The sequence below is a fragment of the Mauremys mutica genome, chromosome 2 (genome assembly GCF_020497125.1).
Source record: "Mauremys mutica isolate MM-2020 ecotype Southern chromosome 2, ASM2049712v1, whole genome shotgun sequence".
NCBI classification, from domain to species: domain Eukaryota; kingdom Metazoa; phylum Chordata; order Testudines; family Geoemydidae; genus Mauremys; species Mauremys mutica.
Window position 1 is genome coordinate 61084232 of NC_059073.1, and position 15785 is coordinate 61100016.

At 45.9% G+C, this 15785-nt stretch overlaps 1 protein-coding gene across 2 annotated transcripts in view; it reads left to right on the forward strand.

The window, feature by feature from the left end:
* NCOA2 (nuclear receptor coactivator 2) overlaps nt 1–15785 on the forward strand; it is a 272820-nt gene that overhangs the window by 226635 nt on the left and 30400 nt on the right. For both annotated transcript variants that reach the window (XM_045004855.1, XM_045004854.1), the window contains exons 12-15: nt 926–1136; nt 5451–5657; nt 8289–8504; nt 9257–9386. In XM_045004855.1, coding sequence (XP_044860790.1) covers nt 926–1136; nt 5451–5657; nt 8289–8504; nt 9257–9386 — 764 coding nt within the window. The remainder of the gene's footprint in view (nt 1–925; nt 1137–5450; nt 5658–8288; nt 8505–9256; nt 9387–15785) is intronic.

Consider the following 15785-nt stretch of genomic DNA (forward strand, 5'->3'; position numbering starts at 1 on the left):
ATCTAATTAGAGGTCTGTTCTCTTCTTGCTTGCAGATAGGTAATTCCCACTGATGTTTTTGGGGGTTGTGTGCATAACTAGAGCAAGATAGACTCCTAAATCTAGTAACTAATTTGCAGCTGTTTAATATACAGCACTTCATTTGATTGCCAATTTCTTTTTAATTTAATTTCTACATAGATGTAATGTTTAGCTTATGCACAGTATTCCGTTTTTAAGCTTAACAAGGAAAATATTAATGTTGACGGTTTGTTAGTCAAATATAAAGTAATTTTTCCATAGTGTGTCTTAGTTGTAAAGAGAGTAGCAATATGATTGTGAGGACTTTATTATTTGTTATATCTACACAAATCGGCATCCTTGCCACCACTGTGAACCCTCTCTCTCTCTCTCTCTCTCTGTGTGCCAAATTATCATTGCCTTGGTGCTGGGGGAACAGTACACAGTTCACCTGTGCATGAGGCTCCCTGACCCTCAGCTGAGAGAGAAGTTCCAGTACTCTTGGCAGGGCCGTCCCTAGGGCGTGCAGGTGGAAGTGATGAATCAGTCAATTCTGGAACCGAATGCACCCGCCAATCACATTGGCCCTCAGGGCCCCCCAAAACTTGGGGCCCGGAGCAGTCGCCCCTATTCACTGTACCCAAGGGGACAGCTCTGACTCTTGGCACAGTTAAGTAACCTAAACAGGGATGGTTGGCTGACTGGCTATGTGTGGCAAACACTGGAGGGAGTGCACCCTACCCCTTTTCTACAGGTATAGTGAGTCCCCCCACTCACTTCCCCAGGCTCCCTGGAGACAATACCTAATGCCTCTCATGCAGTACAGGTATTCTCTCCTCTCAGTGCTCCACTGGCTCTAAGAGCTATGATTGGACCCTGTCTACTGTTCATATGGAGAACAAACTGTGCTATATTTTCATTGCAGCCGGGCAGTGAGTTGGATAACTTGGAGGAGATTCTGGATGATCTACAGAATAGTCAGTTACCACAGCTTTTCCCAGATACCCGGCCCGGTGCTGCAGCTGGATCAGTTGACAAGCAAGCCATCATCAATGACCTCATGCAGCTCACAGGTGAAAACAGCCCTGGCACGTCTGTTGGAACCCAGAAACCAGCAATGAGGATTTCACAGAGCAGTGAGTTTGTGTTATAACTGGTCATGCAAGTGTATGAAATTGTCAGATGAAAATGTAGGTTTTGCAATGATGCCCCAGGGGCTGCTAGGCTGTGAAGTAGAGTTGAGCTATTTCAGAACTGCTTTGACACAACAGCGCCATCTGCTGTCCTGATCAATTGGAATCAAAATATTGCACTGTGCTGAAAGTCGGTGTCCTTTTGAAGGGTTAAAGGGACACTCAATTTAAAATAAAATTCACACGTCTGTTTGAAAATATTTTATCTGCTATTGTTATAAATAACAATAATAATATATTATTGTTTTTTCCAGCTTGTTAACTTTGTACATTTGACAGCATTTTCTGTATAGTTGTTTTTACTGTTTCTCACAATAAAAGCGGGAGGGGGGATGTAAACGGGCGGTACTCACCCCTGCGGCGCCTCCTACTGGTTACTCCGCAACTTAGCTCTTTTTCCAGTCCGGAGCGCCCTCTGCAGGCTGGTGATCCACCTGCTTTACTCTCAGCCCCGTGTCCCTCCCTGGACCCGGTGCCCCTTTTACTCTAACTGGGTCTCCCCCTCTCAGGGGAACCCCCCCCCCACCACACTATCCCCACTTGCCTCAGAATGGCTACTGCTCAGTCACTATCGAGCCCCATATCCTGGGACAGACTGCAGTGTCAGCCTTCTCATCACCGGCAACGGGGTTCGGACCTGCTGCTTTGCCTATCCTTAGGTTGCCCCCTGCAAACCCCAGTACCTCTTAGCCCCGTGCTAGGCCGCAGGCCTGGGGCTTTCCTAGGCTGGAGCTTCCCCAGCCCCTCAGCCTTTTCCCCGTCCTGCTTCACCCTAGGTACTTATCTTAACGTCTAAGCAGCCAGGCCCATCTCTCTCTAACCACAGAGAGAGACTCTCTGGCTTCCTGGCTGCTCTGGCCTTTTATAAGGCCCTGGGCTCAGTTTGGGGCATGGCCCCCAGCTGCCGCCATTTCCCCAATCAGCCCAGCCAAAAGCCCCTTCCCAGGGCTGTTTTAAAGCCCCAAAGGGCAGGAGCGGGTAGCCAGCCCGCTACAGGGGATTTTTTATTAGGATAAATAGGAAAATGTGCTTCTAAAATTACAAAACTGCCAGCAGGACTTATGGCCAAGTTTAATACCTACACTGAATTTGAACCAATTGTTTTTAATTGACTCAATTTCAAGTTGACAATGTCCCTATAAGTGAAATTACATGTTGTAAGTGAAATATTTAGCTGTTTGTAAAAAATAATTACTGCAAGTAAGGTCAGAGTGTTATCAAAAATGAAGGTTGAGGTAAACCTGGTTTTTTGTTTGGTTTTGGTTTGGTTTGGTTTTTTAAATCCTGCTTAAATATTTACCATTATAGACTGGTTATGCTCTAAATACCTCCTAAATATAGTTTTTAGACATATTATTAAAATACCCATTTATTTAATAAACTGGAACTATTCTGTGGATTTTTGTAAACTTTCTAAACACGTATTTATTCAAGACCAGTGAATTTACCTGATGTCTCCCTTCAAATCTTTCTTAACATTATTTTTAAAAGCTACATATATACTTAACACTACTGACCAAAGAAGTCAATTTTCAAATTTATTTCTTAGTTTACATTATTATGTGTTCCCTATTTTGTTTTTCATGAGCTAAGACTAACATTTTTTTTGTACTTGTGAATGCTTTGCCTTGGGTCAATTTGTGTCATGGTGCGGATGTAGTTTAAACAGTGTATATGTTTAATATACTCACTTTGGTAAGTGGAGGAAGACTATCCTAGGCAGTACATAATTCAAAGAGAAGTCTTTGTGCTTCCTGAGTCTTAATAGCGTCCTGTGTGAGACCTGGTCTGACAGTCCCCTCCCATGTGGTCCAGACACCTGGTGGCTTTCCTGAGTTTCCTGGCTGACATTACTTCCTCTTACCTGACCTCTTTTTAAAGGGAGGTGCATTTCCATTTCCAAAAGGTTCTCCTAGCCAAGATTTAAATTTTCAGAGGTTAAGGTATCTCAGGATGAGGACCCAAAATCAAAGCCCACTTATCTTTTGTCCTTTCACTAGGAGATTAGCCCTTCAATGTCTCCTTTTGACATCACACTTCCTTCAGCTCTTATTTAGGCCAAATCATGTATTTGATATGACTTGCTCAAACTTTACGCAGTACCAAAGTTGTTTCATTCACAGGACCATTAGATACTATTATTATTTGATTCTACTTTGTAATGTAAATAAAATTGTATTTTAAGTGTTTCTTTGTATTAAATTGCAGAGATGAACCTTGGAAACACAGTCATACCTGCACCTTTTAAATGTTTCCAGAGCTCCTAATAGCACAACAGCCAAACTGGGTTTTAGAATCATAGAATATCAGGGTTGGAAGAGACCTCAGGAGGTCATCTAGTCCAACCCACTAAGAGATTTTTTACCCCAGTTCCCTAAATGGCCCCCTTAAGGATTGAACTCATAACCCTGGGTTTAGCAGGCCAATGCTCAAACCATTGAGCTATCCCTCATTCATATATATTCATTCCCCCCCACATCATTCATATATATTCATTCCCTGAGCAAATTAAGCTATGCCAGCAAAAGGCCTCTCCCTCACCCCCACCCCCATTATAACTTCATCTACACTAGTGTTTCCTTTCTATTATCATTGGCTAATTATAAAGCTGTATTCATAACAACTCTCTCTGTGTCTGCATTATTTCAAGCCTTTACTGGCTCAGAGTGCACGTGTCCTAGGATTGCTACTAAAATCAGGGTTTGGCTCAGTTCTGAGTTGGACTTTGTGGTACTCACCCATCTTAAATCAGTAGGGCCAGTTGGTCTCTCTGGTAATTCTATGTAAGGAGGGATAAACTTGGTTTGTTTGTTTGTACTGATGTTAAATATGGTGTTTCAGGATCTGATGGTCAGGAGTGAGGTCCTGTGGGCAAAGTTTTGACTCACCTTAGGTTTATACAAAAGAATTTACTGCAAAGAATTTGAAACATCAAAAGAAAATAATTCACACAGGTGCTTCCTGTCATATGACACAATAAAGAGGAAAGACAAGTTAGACACCTTTTGTAGTAAGATGTTTCAGATTTTTTTAACTAGCTTAATAATACTTCATCTGAATTCTCAGATTTAAAAGTGTCTGTACTATAGTCTGGAGTAAATAAGAAGTTCTCTAGCTTTCTTATAGCGTGGTTCCATCAAAATAAAGAAGTTGTTTTGTGGATGACTTCTTGCCATTCACAGTCAGCGACTATCCCTGGGGCAGTTGCTGAAAATGTTTATATGGAAAAATAATTTTAGGGAAATATTTAATGTATTTTAGCATTATGTGTGGTAACAAGAAAGGAAGAGCCAGTACCATGTGATCAGCAAGAGGGTCTACAGAGCACGGCTGGGAACCACTTGAATAGATTCTAGGAAGTAGTTGCTGTCCTTTTAAAAATCTCTCAAAGAATAACTGTCCCTGAGTTGTTTTCTTTTGAAGAGTTTATATTCACCTTTCTAATAAAATCTATATGCATTTTTCTCTGTTGAGGCTGATTTTTAAAGCAAAAATTCTTTTAAAATTAGCCTCAGCAGAGGAATAGATTCACAGAAAAGGTGGGGGTAATGGGCAAGTAAGTTTTTTTAAGAAATAAGATGTGTTGGAATCTCTTGAAATTCAGATGTACTTGTTAAGTAGTTAGAAGTGAACTTAAGGAAAACTATTTTCCTGGTAGTTTTGTTGTAACTGGTGGTATAGTACTAAGACTTCAGCCTGAAATAATTGTTACTGAACTTTGAAAGTACAGGTGTTCACTCATGGCAAAAAAAAATAAAATTCTATGTAAGGAGGGATAGTAACAGTATCAGCAAATGACCACATACAGCCAGAGGCCTTCTTCACGGATTTTGGTGCCTTAAGGGATACAGTTTATGTGGGGAAAGTTGTGAAGCCTATCAAACTCTGAATTTCATAACAGTTTTGCCTCAGTCTGACATCCGCACTTCTGTTTTCAGCCACAGTCCTTTTAGGGATATGGTTGTTTGGCAGTGAAGCACACATCACCTGGTAGTACACCTATGCTGTAGTTGTACTTCAGTAAATTATTTTAACTTTACACCATTTACTATTTAAAATACAAATCACTACCTGTCCTTCCTTGCATTTTTTGTAATGCTGTCTGGATGGGGCATATCCATTAGAGCTATGGAGTGTTATGCTCATGCAACACTGTATATCTCAACCCCTCTGTCTGAAGAGTGTATTTTTATAAGTTATGTTTCTCTTCTTGTAACTTTGTGGGTTTTTTTCACTTTTCCTCTCTCTCTGATCTAGCTTTTAATAACCCACGGGCAGGACAACTGGGCAGGTTATTACCAAACCAGAATTTACCACTCGACATCACATTGCAAAACCCATCAAGTTCAGGACCTTTCCCACCGATAAGAAACAGTAGTCCATATTCAGTGATACCTCAGCCAGGAATGATGGGCAGTCAAGGGATGATAGGAAATCAAGGAACTTTAGGGAACAATAGCACAGGTAAGAATTCAAATACTGTTTCCTATTTTTGTTAACTTATTTAATTAATTGGACGTATTTATGTGTAACATAATCAAGGTAGGGATAATTACAGATGCATCCTGTATATATCTAAAGTCCTAATCAAGCACAACCTGAATGGAAAACCTCAAATGTCTGCAAAATTGTCCACATAGTGGACAGTTATGATAAAACAGCAAACCATAGTGGCACATCAGTTTTGCCCTGGACTACTTCAGAACGTTTGTTGGTTAAGTGGTGCACAAGAATACGTGCTTTTTCACTTACCATGTGAAAGGCATGGGTGGAGATACTTAAAGGCTCATTGGTTTAGTAATGGAATAGGGACTCTTTCGCATCAGCTTTCCAGGTTCAGATGTCACCAAAATTGGTAGAAACCAAATGAAGAAGCCAATTGGCTTTTCAGTGGTTTATGTGAAGTGAATTGGTGATCGCTGTCCCTTTGTTAATAGTTTGGTCTATCTACTGCAAAAGGGCCCCCTTTTTGGTCAAGAATTAAATGACCACAGAGAATGAGCTGTCCTCTCCATCACAGAAATATCACCTCCAAAACAGAATTTCAAGCATGTTGGTGATATTGCTGCCCATACGAAGTATGTTCCATGATTAAAAACAGAACTTCTGTCTCTGGTACTCTCAGTTTGCCTACTTTCCTGGCCATTAAGATTCACTTTAAGTAAAAGAAACTGGGTTTATTACTTTTAATTTTTGAATCAGGTAACCTGGTCTTGTTTGAAGCATTAGATATCTGTAACTGAATTTACCTTTTTTAAACTTTATTATTGATTGTGCCATGTCTATGATGGACTTCTGTAAGTTGCCTCTAAACCTTACGAAGGTTACCAGAGGGGAAAACGTTACTGGAAAATTTTGGATGAAGTGTCTCTGTTTAGTTACTTACCTCAGTTACCATACGTTTTGCGATTATGAAATATGAAACTCCAGTTAAGAATTCTGAATAGTCAGATGCTATAAAGCTGGGGTTCTCAACCTTTTTCTTTCTGAGCCCCTCCCTCCTCCCCCCCCCATGCTATAAAAACTCCACTGCCCACCTGTGCCACAACAGCTGTTTTTCTGCATATAAAAGGCAGCATTGGGAGGTAGCAAGTAGGGCAATTCCCCGGGGTCCCACACCACAGGGGGCCCTGTGAAGCTAGGTTGCTCAGGCTTTGACTTCAGACATGGGTGGCAGGGCTTGGAACCCCAGGCTTCAGCCCCGTGCAGTGGGGCTTCGGCTTTCTGCCCTGGGCCACAGCAAGTCTAATGCTGGCCCTGCTTGGTGGACTCCCTGCAACCTGCTCAGGGGCCCGCAGTGAGCCCTAGACTCCTGGTTGAGAACCACTGGTGTAAAGCATGTTAAATGCTGACAGCAAAAGGTCAGTTATATATTCATTTTGTATCAATATCAGGAAATACAAATTGTACTACTGTGCCAGCAATTAAAATATCTGATAGAGCAGTTTAGGGATTGTCTTGCAGGCTTTCAGGAGAATTACGTTTCTCCATATTATGCATGCATGTTGGAGCTTGCCATCCATATTCTTGCCATTTGTGCTAGTTCACCATGTGTTTCAGCTGACAGAATTGTGCAGATGTAAAAAAAAAAAAAAAAACACCACAAGTCCTATGGAAGCAAATTTCATACTTCAGGTAGAAAGCTGACTGCCTGCAAGGATCAGGAGGGGACTTTTCCCCCTCAATATTTTGCACTGCACAATTGGCTTGGTGAATTATTATTTTTACCACCCTCTGAAGGCACTGGTCATTGATTATTCAGGGTACCAGTTTAGAGAGACCAGCCATCTGAGCCAAGCCAACATTTCCTATATTAATACAGTATTGAAATGATTACCAATGCTGTATTTCTACAAGTTTTAGTTTTTTGATTACCACAATAGTACAGTACTCTAAGCCTATAAATTTAAAGTGTAAATCAATTATATTAGTGGTTTACAGTAGGTGTAGGAGGACTTCCCCTAATATAACCGTAATGAACTGCACCAAGTATCGGAAAGTTCCTGTGAGTAATTTCCCTGCACCATCTATTGATTCAAGTTTGTCCGGGTAAGTCTTGTAGTTAGGAAGGCTCCTGGTTATGAATGACAAGAATATTCAAAAGATCAGTGATTAATAACAGAAAAAATAAGAATTAATACTTATATTTTTGTTGTTTATAAATGTATATTAATATCTTGTTGTTGCCCAGATCTTCACATTCTCACACAGGACTTTAAAAGTAAATCGCTGACATGTATGCCAGCAAACATGATTCATTTCCTGAGGAAGGAAGTCAGGGTTATCCACACAGCCTCAGCACCTGTTGTGGAGTACATATGGGAACACTTACGCTTAACAGCTTTTCAGAAATGATAAAAGGGTCACCTTCATGTAAAACCAGTAGTAGTCCCCAGTTCCCCAACTGAATGGCATAATGCACAAGCCTGCAGAGTTACACGTCTGAACGGGCAGTTGAGATATAATTTGCTTTGAATAAAACCTGACAAACTAGTTTAATTTTCCAGAGAAAAATATACTAATCAACCAACAGGAATATTTGGAGATGTTTTCAAGGCTTGCATCTGGGTTTCACTGTATTTGGATTTTATACAGGAATGGTTGGTGGTAATACCCCTCGGCCTGCCATGCCATCTGGAGACTGGGGTGCTCAGGGTTCTGCTGTGAGGGTAACCTGTGCTGCTACAACCAGTGCCATGAACAGGCCAATCCAAGGAGGCATGATACGTAACCCAACAACCAGCATTCCTATGAGACCCAGCAGCCAGCCAGGCCCAAGACAGATGCTTCAGTCTCAGGTCATGAATATGGGTAAGCCCCAGTGCCTTATTGTAGTATATTATTTTGCAGTTACTGCATTGTATGATTAGGTAGAAGAAGGTAACGTCTAGCTTCAAATATAGACTTGATTAAAATTGTGTTGAACAAGTTAGATGCTCCCTACAGTGGAGATATCCCATTCAACAAGGAGAAAGTCTGTATAAGGTATGTATTTTAATGTTTGTCACTGTGAGCAGTTTCTGACTTTCTTTAGCCGCACAGAAATGTGTGACCAAAGGAATAGGATAGAAAGATTTTCTAGTTTATGAAAAAATAAGGTTCTAAAAGAAAATATAGATTTTAACACGTCCTTTGTACTAGGTCAATACTAAAGCAAGTACATTTGGATACAGATTGTATGTAGAATGCTCATACCCTTTGCACTAGTCTTTGTTCATATTTGCATTTGTTATGTCATATCAGATGTAGTACCATACTCATCAATTTGTATTTGCAGAGTTCTTTTGCTGTATGTTAAAAAATAAAAAAGTGGAAGATTTATTGACCAGTAATTTCATGATGCTTTGGAATTGTTAAAGTGCAATGTGAAGAAAGCAAAGTCTCACATTGGAATGATGGTTAAACTGAGACAAAAGATCTATTGTCTATATGCCTCTTTACAAATGAAGATGCTGACAATTTTTTGTTCACTCAAAGCAAATATAGCTTATTTGAAAGCACCAACAGTAAGGTTGTGGCCCTTCACTGTCACAGATGTTGTTTGATTGCTCTTTCTTGTTTAGGGCCATCTGAACTGGAGATGAATATGGGGGGACCTCAATACAGCCAACAGCAAGCTCCTCCAAATCAGACCGCACCGTGGCCGGACAGCATCTTGCCTATAGATCAGACATCTTTTGGTAATCAGAACAGGTCAGTCTTAGTGGCAAATCAAAAAGTCATATTTTACAGGAAAACTTGTAGGTCCACATTTTATGAGCTTCATGGGAACAAACTCTTTTTTAATGTATGTAGTGCATGCTTTCAGGGAACAAAATTGTCGATTTATGCTTGTTGCATGTTTATATGTCTACGATATGCATTCATGACTTAGCATTACCTCCGGTTACTCCTTCTGCTGGTTAGGCCATGTGTACACTGAAAGAATTTATGCCTCTATATTGCATCAATTCCCATCCCTGGTGCAGATGCACAGGTGGTGGAAATAGTGCAAGAATTAATATAGGCAGGACTCTGCATTTTTTACCATCAAGTCATGAAAACTAGTAAGTGAACAGGTGGAAAAGATGCCTGAGCCCTATTTACATTAGTGGCTTACCATGAGTTCAGCTACAATATTGCTGCCTGTTACCCTAATGTGGGTACTACTTTTTCTAGTATAGATCACCCTTCAACTTCTGGGGAGGTTTTTTTTATTTGTATATTTTGTTTTATTTGGGCTAGAATCCTGTAAAGAGCAGGAAAGAAAAAATGAAGCAAGACTTAATCTCTCTCTCCCTGGGTTAAATTATCTCAGTCTGTTTTCCACAGTACCAAATGCACAATTACGGTCTGATCAGTGCATATTAAACTCGTATGTTTTTCTATATATTTGTTTCTATACATTTCATATAGTGCCATAACTGTGCATGGGGCTTTACAGAGATTTAAAAAGTCACATTCTCTGCCCCCAAAAGGTTTACAGTTTAAATTAGATAAACATAGAACATGCAGATGAAAGAGGAACACATTTTCAAATTCAGAGTGAAGTCAGGCAGGATAGGAGAGGAGCACAGGGAAGGAAATCAGCATGGAAATAAGTTGAAAGAGTGAATTTTGAGGAATGATTTGAAACCGGGGGGGGGGGGGGGAAAAGCCTGTGACTATTTCAGAGTATGATGTGTACATCCTAAAGTTTTGTTTTCTTGCTGAAAGTTGGCTATAAAAGATTATTTATAACTTCAACATAACCTTAGTTCCAGTCTTTCCTGATGCTTTTCCCACTTTATCATGTTTTTCCAATAGTTCTCCCGATGCTATTCTCCATACGCTCTAGGCATCTTTGACATACCTTAAAAGTAGGGCTCTCAAGCAATCAAAAAAATTATTTGCGCAATTAAACAATAATAGAATACCATTTATTTAAATATTTTGGATACATTTTCAAATATATTGATTTCAATTACAAAACAGAATACAAAGTGTACAGTGCTCGCTTTATATTTATTTTTGATTACAAGTATTTGTACTGTAAAAAAACAAAAGAAATAGTATTTTTCAGTTCACATAATACAAGTACTATAGTGCAATCTCTCTGTCGTGAAAGTTGAACTTACAAATGTAGAATTATGTCCAAAAAAACCCTGCATTCAAAAATAAAAAAATGTAAAATTTTAGAGCCTGCAAGTACACTCAGTCCTACTTCTTGTTCAGCCAATCACTCAGAAAACAAGTTTGTTTACATTTGCAGGAAATAATGCTGCCCACTTCTTGTTTATGTTACCTGAAAGTAAGAACAGGCCTTCTCATGGCACTGTAGTAGCCAGCATCACAAGATATTTACATGCCAGATGCGCTAAAGATTCATATGTCCTTTCATGCTTCAACCACCATTCCAGGGGATATGCGTCCATGCTGATGATGGGTTCTGCTCAATAACAATCCAAAGCAGTGCGGACCAACACATGTTCATTTTCGTTATCTGAGTCAGATGCCACCAGCAGAAGATTGATTTTCTTTTTTGGTGGTTCGGGTTCTGTAGTTCCTACATCGGGCGTTGCTCTTTTAAGACTTCTGAAAGCATGCTCCACATCTCGTCCCTCTCAGATTTTGGAAGGCACTTCAGATTCTTAAACCTTGGGTTGAGTCCTGTAGCTATCTTTAGAAATGTCACATTGGTACCTTCTTTGCATTTTGTGAAATCTGCAGTGAAAATGTTCTTAAACCGAACAACATGTGCTGGGTCATCATCCACACTGCTAAACGTGAAATATGAGGCAGAATGTGGGTAAAACAAAGTGGGGACATACAATTTTCCCCCATGGAGTTCAATCATAAATTTAATTAATGCATTATTTTTTTAACGCGCCCCATCAGCATGGAAGCATGTCCTCTGGAATGGTGGCCGAAGCATGAAGGGGCATCCAAATGTTTAGCATATCTGGCACATAGATACCTTGCAATGCCAGCTGCAAAAGTGCCATGCAAATGCCTGTTCTTCTTCGAGTGATTGCTCCTATGCATTCCAGTTAGGTGTGCGCGCCGCGCGTGCACGGCTCTTCGGAACATTTTTACCCTAGCAACTCCGGTGGGCCGGCTGGGCGCCCCCTGGAGTGGCACCGCTATGGCGCTGGATATATACCCCAGCCGGCCCGTCCGCTCCTCAGTTCCTTCTTACCGCCCGTGACGGCCAGTTGGAACAGTGGAGTGCTCCTTTACCTCCACAGCCCTAGCGTTTCTCCGTTTGCTACGTGTATATAGTTGTTAAGTTAGTTAAGGTAGTTAAGTTAGTTGAATAGTTTAGTTAGATATAGTGTAGTAAGGGAATTAGGGGGGTTTACCCCTCTTCTTCCACAACCGGTGCAGGCTCATGCCCAAGGCACCGGGGTTCAAGCCCTGTTCGGCTTGCCAGCGGCACATGCCGGTCGGGGACCCGCACGACTCCTGCCTGCGCTGCCTCGGGGAGTCCCATCGGCCAGACAAGTGCCCGATCTGCACGGCATTTAAGCCGCGAACTAGGAAGGAGCAGGACTCTCACCTAAAGCAGCTCCTTATGGAGTCGGCACTTCGCCCTCCCGTGCCGACCCCAGCGGCACCGAAGTCGTCCTCGGCGCGCAGCGCACCAGCGGCCCCAAGCTGCTCCGGTACCGAGACTGCTCGAGCTCCGCAGCCGGCACCGGCGTCCCAGCACCGTTCCCTCTCGCCGGCGAGGAAACGGAAGACGGCGCAGACGGCCTCTAAGCCTCATGCTCCGGGTCCGCTTGCCCAGCCACCACCGGCACCGGCTGTGGTGGTGCACAAGCCGTGCACGGTTCCGTTGACTCCGGCACCCCAAGAGCCATTGAGTCCGGTACCTCCCTGCTCCCCAGTGCCAACCGCGGTCGAGCTACATCTCCCATCGACGCCTGAGACCTTCTCGACGGCGAGAGAGCTCATCAAGCTCACAGAGGCACCGAGCCTCCGGCCCCCGGCACCGCCGGTGCGGGCTGTTCCGTCAGCGGGCAAGCCGGCGATGATGCGGCCACCTTCCCCTGACAGACGGGATAGACGGCGCTCCAGGTCCCGGTCCCGGTCCCGGAGACAGTCACCGCCACGCCGATCCAGGTCCCGGCACCGTTCACCATCGCAGTACCGCTCCCCATCTCGGCACCGGTCGCAGTCCCGGTACCGCTCAACATCGCGGTACCGGTCGCACTCCCGGAGACGCTCCCGGTCACCCGACCGCCGGTACTGAAGGAGGTCCGGATCCCGGTACCGTTCCCGGCACCGCGACTCCCGAAGCCGCTCCCGACACCATAGGTCGAGATCGCGGTCGAGCTCCCGGCACCAAAGCAGTCGATGGTCCCGCTCTCCATCCCGGCACCGCGACAACCGGCACCGATCCTCGGCACCGTCCAGGGACATACTGCCGGCATCCACGGTGCAATCTATTAGCGCCTCTGCCCCACCATGGCCTTCTCGTCAGCCCTCAGTCGCCTCTCAGGCGGGCAGCGGGAGAGTTCTCCGGGCCGACCCCCAAGGCCAGGACCGCGGACCGCAGCAGTGGGGTTTTTGGGTCCCCTGGGCCTACCACGAGCCTCAAGGGCTCCCCTTCCCACCGCGGCACGCAGGCGCCGAACATAGAGTGCCGGAAGCCATGGTGAGCAGGCCTCCCCCATCACCACCGGGTGAGGCCCCGTCGCCACCTGGTCCCGCAGAGCATCCGGGGTCCGAGGCGGCTTCCCACCCCCTGGAAGAACCACCTCCAGAAGCGGTGGTCCAGGGTCTGTCCTCATCATCCTCGCCGGATGAGGTGGTGGCGGGGGCTTCTACGGCAGACCCCCCTCCTATTGACTTGCGGGCCCACCAGGACCTTCTTCGCCGGGTGGCAAAGGCTATCGACCTCCCCGTGGCGGAGGTCCCGGAGGATGACGACCCGGTGACCAACGTGATTGGAACTGAGGCCCCGCTGCGGGTGGCCCTCCCATTCATCCATACTATCCAAAAGAATGCCACTACCATCTGGCAGTCACCGGCGTCCGTTCCTCCCACCGCACATGGAGTTGAATGAAAGTACTCGGTTCCTCCCACCGGCTACGAGTACTTATACACCCACCCCACTGCGGACTCCCTCGTGGTGCAGTCCGTCAATGACCGAGAGAGACATGGTCAGCCAGCCCCGGCGCCAAAGTCTAAAGACGCTAGGCGCATGGATCTGTTGGGCCGGAAGGTCTACTCGGCAGGGGGTCTCCAGCTCCGGATTGCCAACCAGATGGCTCTCCTCGCTCGCTACACCTTTGACATCTTGGTGTCCCTGTCAAAATTTTCGGAGCTAATCCCAGCAGCCTCATGTCAGGAGTTCTCGGCCCTCCTCGAGGAGGGCAGGAAAGCCTCCCGGTCCTCCATCCAGGCCGCTCTGGACTCGGCGGACTCAGGAGCCAGAACCCTGGCCTCAGGTGTGACCATGAGGCGCATCTCCTGGCTGCAGTCCTCCACCTTGCCCCCTGAGGTGCAGTACACCCTGCAAGACCTCCCATTCGACACTCAGGGTCTCTTTTCGGAGAAAACGGACTCCAGGATTCAAACCCTCAAAGATGGTCGAATCGCCATTCGCACCTTGGGTATGCACACACCGGCTACCCAGCGGAGGTCATTCCAGCAGCAGCCCTACCGGCCCTTTACTCAGGCCAGGTCGCGGCCGTATAATAGTCGGCGAGGTAGCCTGAACCACCGTAGACCATCGGGCAACAGGCGCAACCAGGCCCAGGCGCCTTCCAAGGCCCCTCAAGGGCCCAAACAGGCCTTTTGATGGGACGCCCGAGGACGGCCCATCAGACTCTTTCCCGGATTCTACCCCATTATTTTGCAACCGCCTTTCCCACTTCCTCCCGGCGTGGTCCCAAATAACATCGGACAACTGGGTACTTCGTACTATCCAGTATGGTTACCGCCTTCAGTTTGTTTCGCCCCCTCCCTCTCACCCACCTTCCCCGTCCCTCTTCAGGGACCCCTCTCACGAGCAATTCCTCTTACAAGAGGTCGAGACTCTGTTGAGCTTGGGTGCCATAGAGGAGGTGCCGCACGACATGCGGGGCAGGGGATTCTATTTCCGATATTTTCTCATCCCCAAGGCGAAAGGAGGTCTCCAGCCTATACTAGACCTCCAGGAGCTCAACAGGTACCTGCTCAAGTTTCGCATGGTAACCCTGGGGACCATCATTCCCTCCCTGGATCCGGGAGACTGGTTTGCCACCCTCGATATGAAGGACGCGTACTTCCATATCGCGATTTACCCTCCCCATCGACGCTACCTGCGCTTCGTGGTCAACAGCGCGCACTACCAGTTTGCGGTGCTACCCTTCGGCCTGTCCACCGCGCCGAGGGTCTTTACCAAGTGCATGGCAGTGGTTGCCGCAGCCCTCCGCCGTCGTCGCATACACGTCTACCCGTATCTCGACGACTGGCTGGTTCGCGGGCCATCCTGACAGCTGGTAGCGGATCAAATGGCCGAGATACTATCCCTGTTTCGGTTCCTGGGCCTTCTCATCAATGCCGAGAAGTCCACTTTAACTCCATCACAACGAGTGGAGTTCATTGGAGCAGTCCTCGACTCCAGTTGGCCAGAGCCTGCCTCTTTCGACCTCGGCACCAGACAATGGTCTCCATTATCCGGGACCTGCACACCTTTCCCACGACAATGGTTCGGTCCTGCCTACGCCTCCTGGGCCACATGGCGTCCTGCACGTTCGTGACCACGCACGCGAGGCTGCGCCTTCGCCCATTTCAATCTTGGCTAGCGTCGGTGTACCGCCCGCACCGTGACCCCATAGACATGGTGGTCACAGTCACGAAACCAACCCTCGATTCGCTCAGCTGGTGGCTGGACCCAGAGGTCGTGTGTGCAGGAGTCCCGTTCCGCCCTCCTCGCCCATCTGTCACCCTGACCACGGATGCCTCAGCGTTGGGATGGGGGGCTCACCTGGGCGACCTTCACACCCAGGGTCTCTGGTCGCCCCAAGAGCTCTCCCTCCACATCAACGTCCGGGAGCTGCGAGCGATCCGCTTGGCGTGTCACACCTTCCGCGCCCGTCTGCAAGGCCGCTGCGTGGCGGTGTTCATGGACAACACGACGGC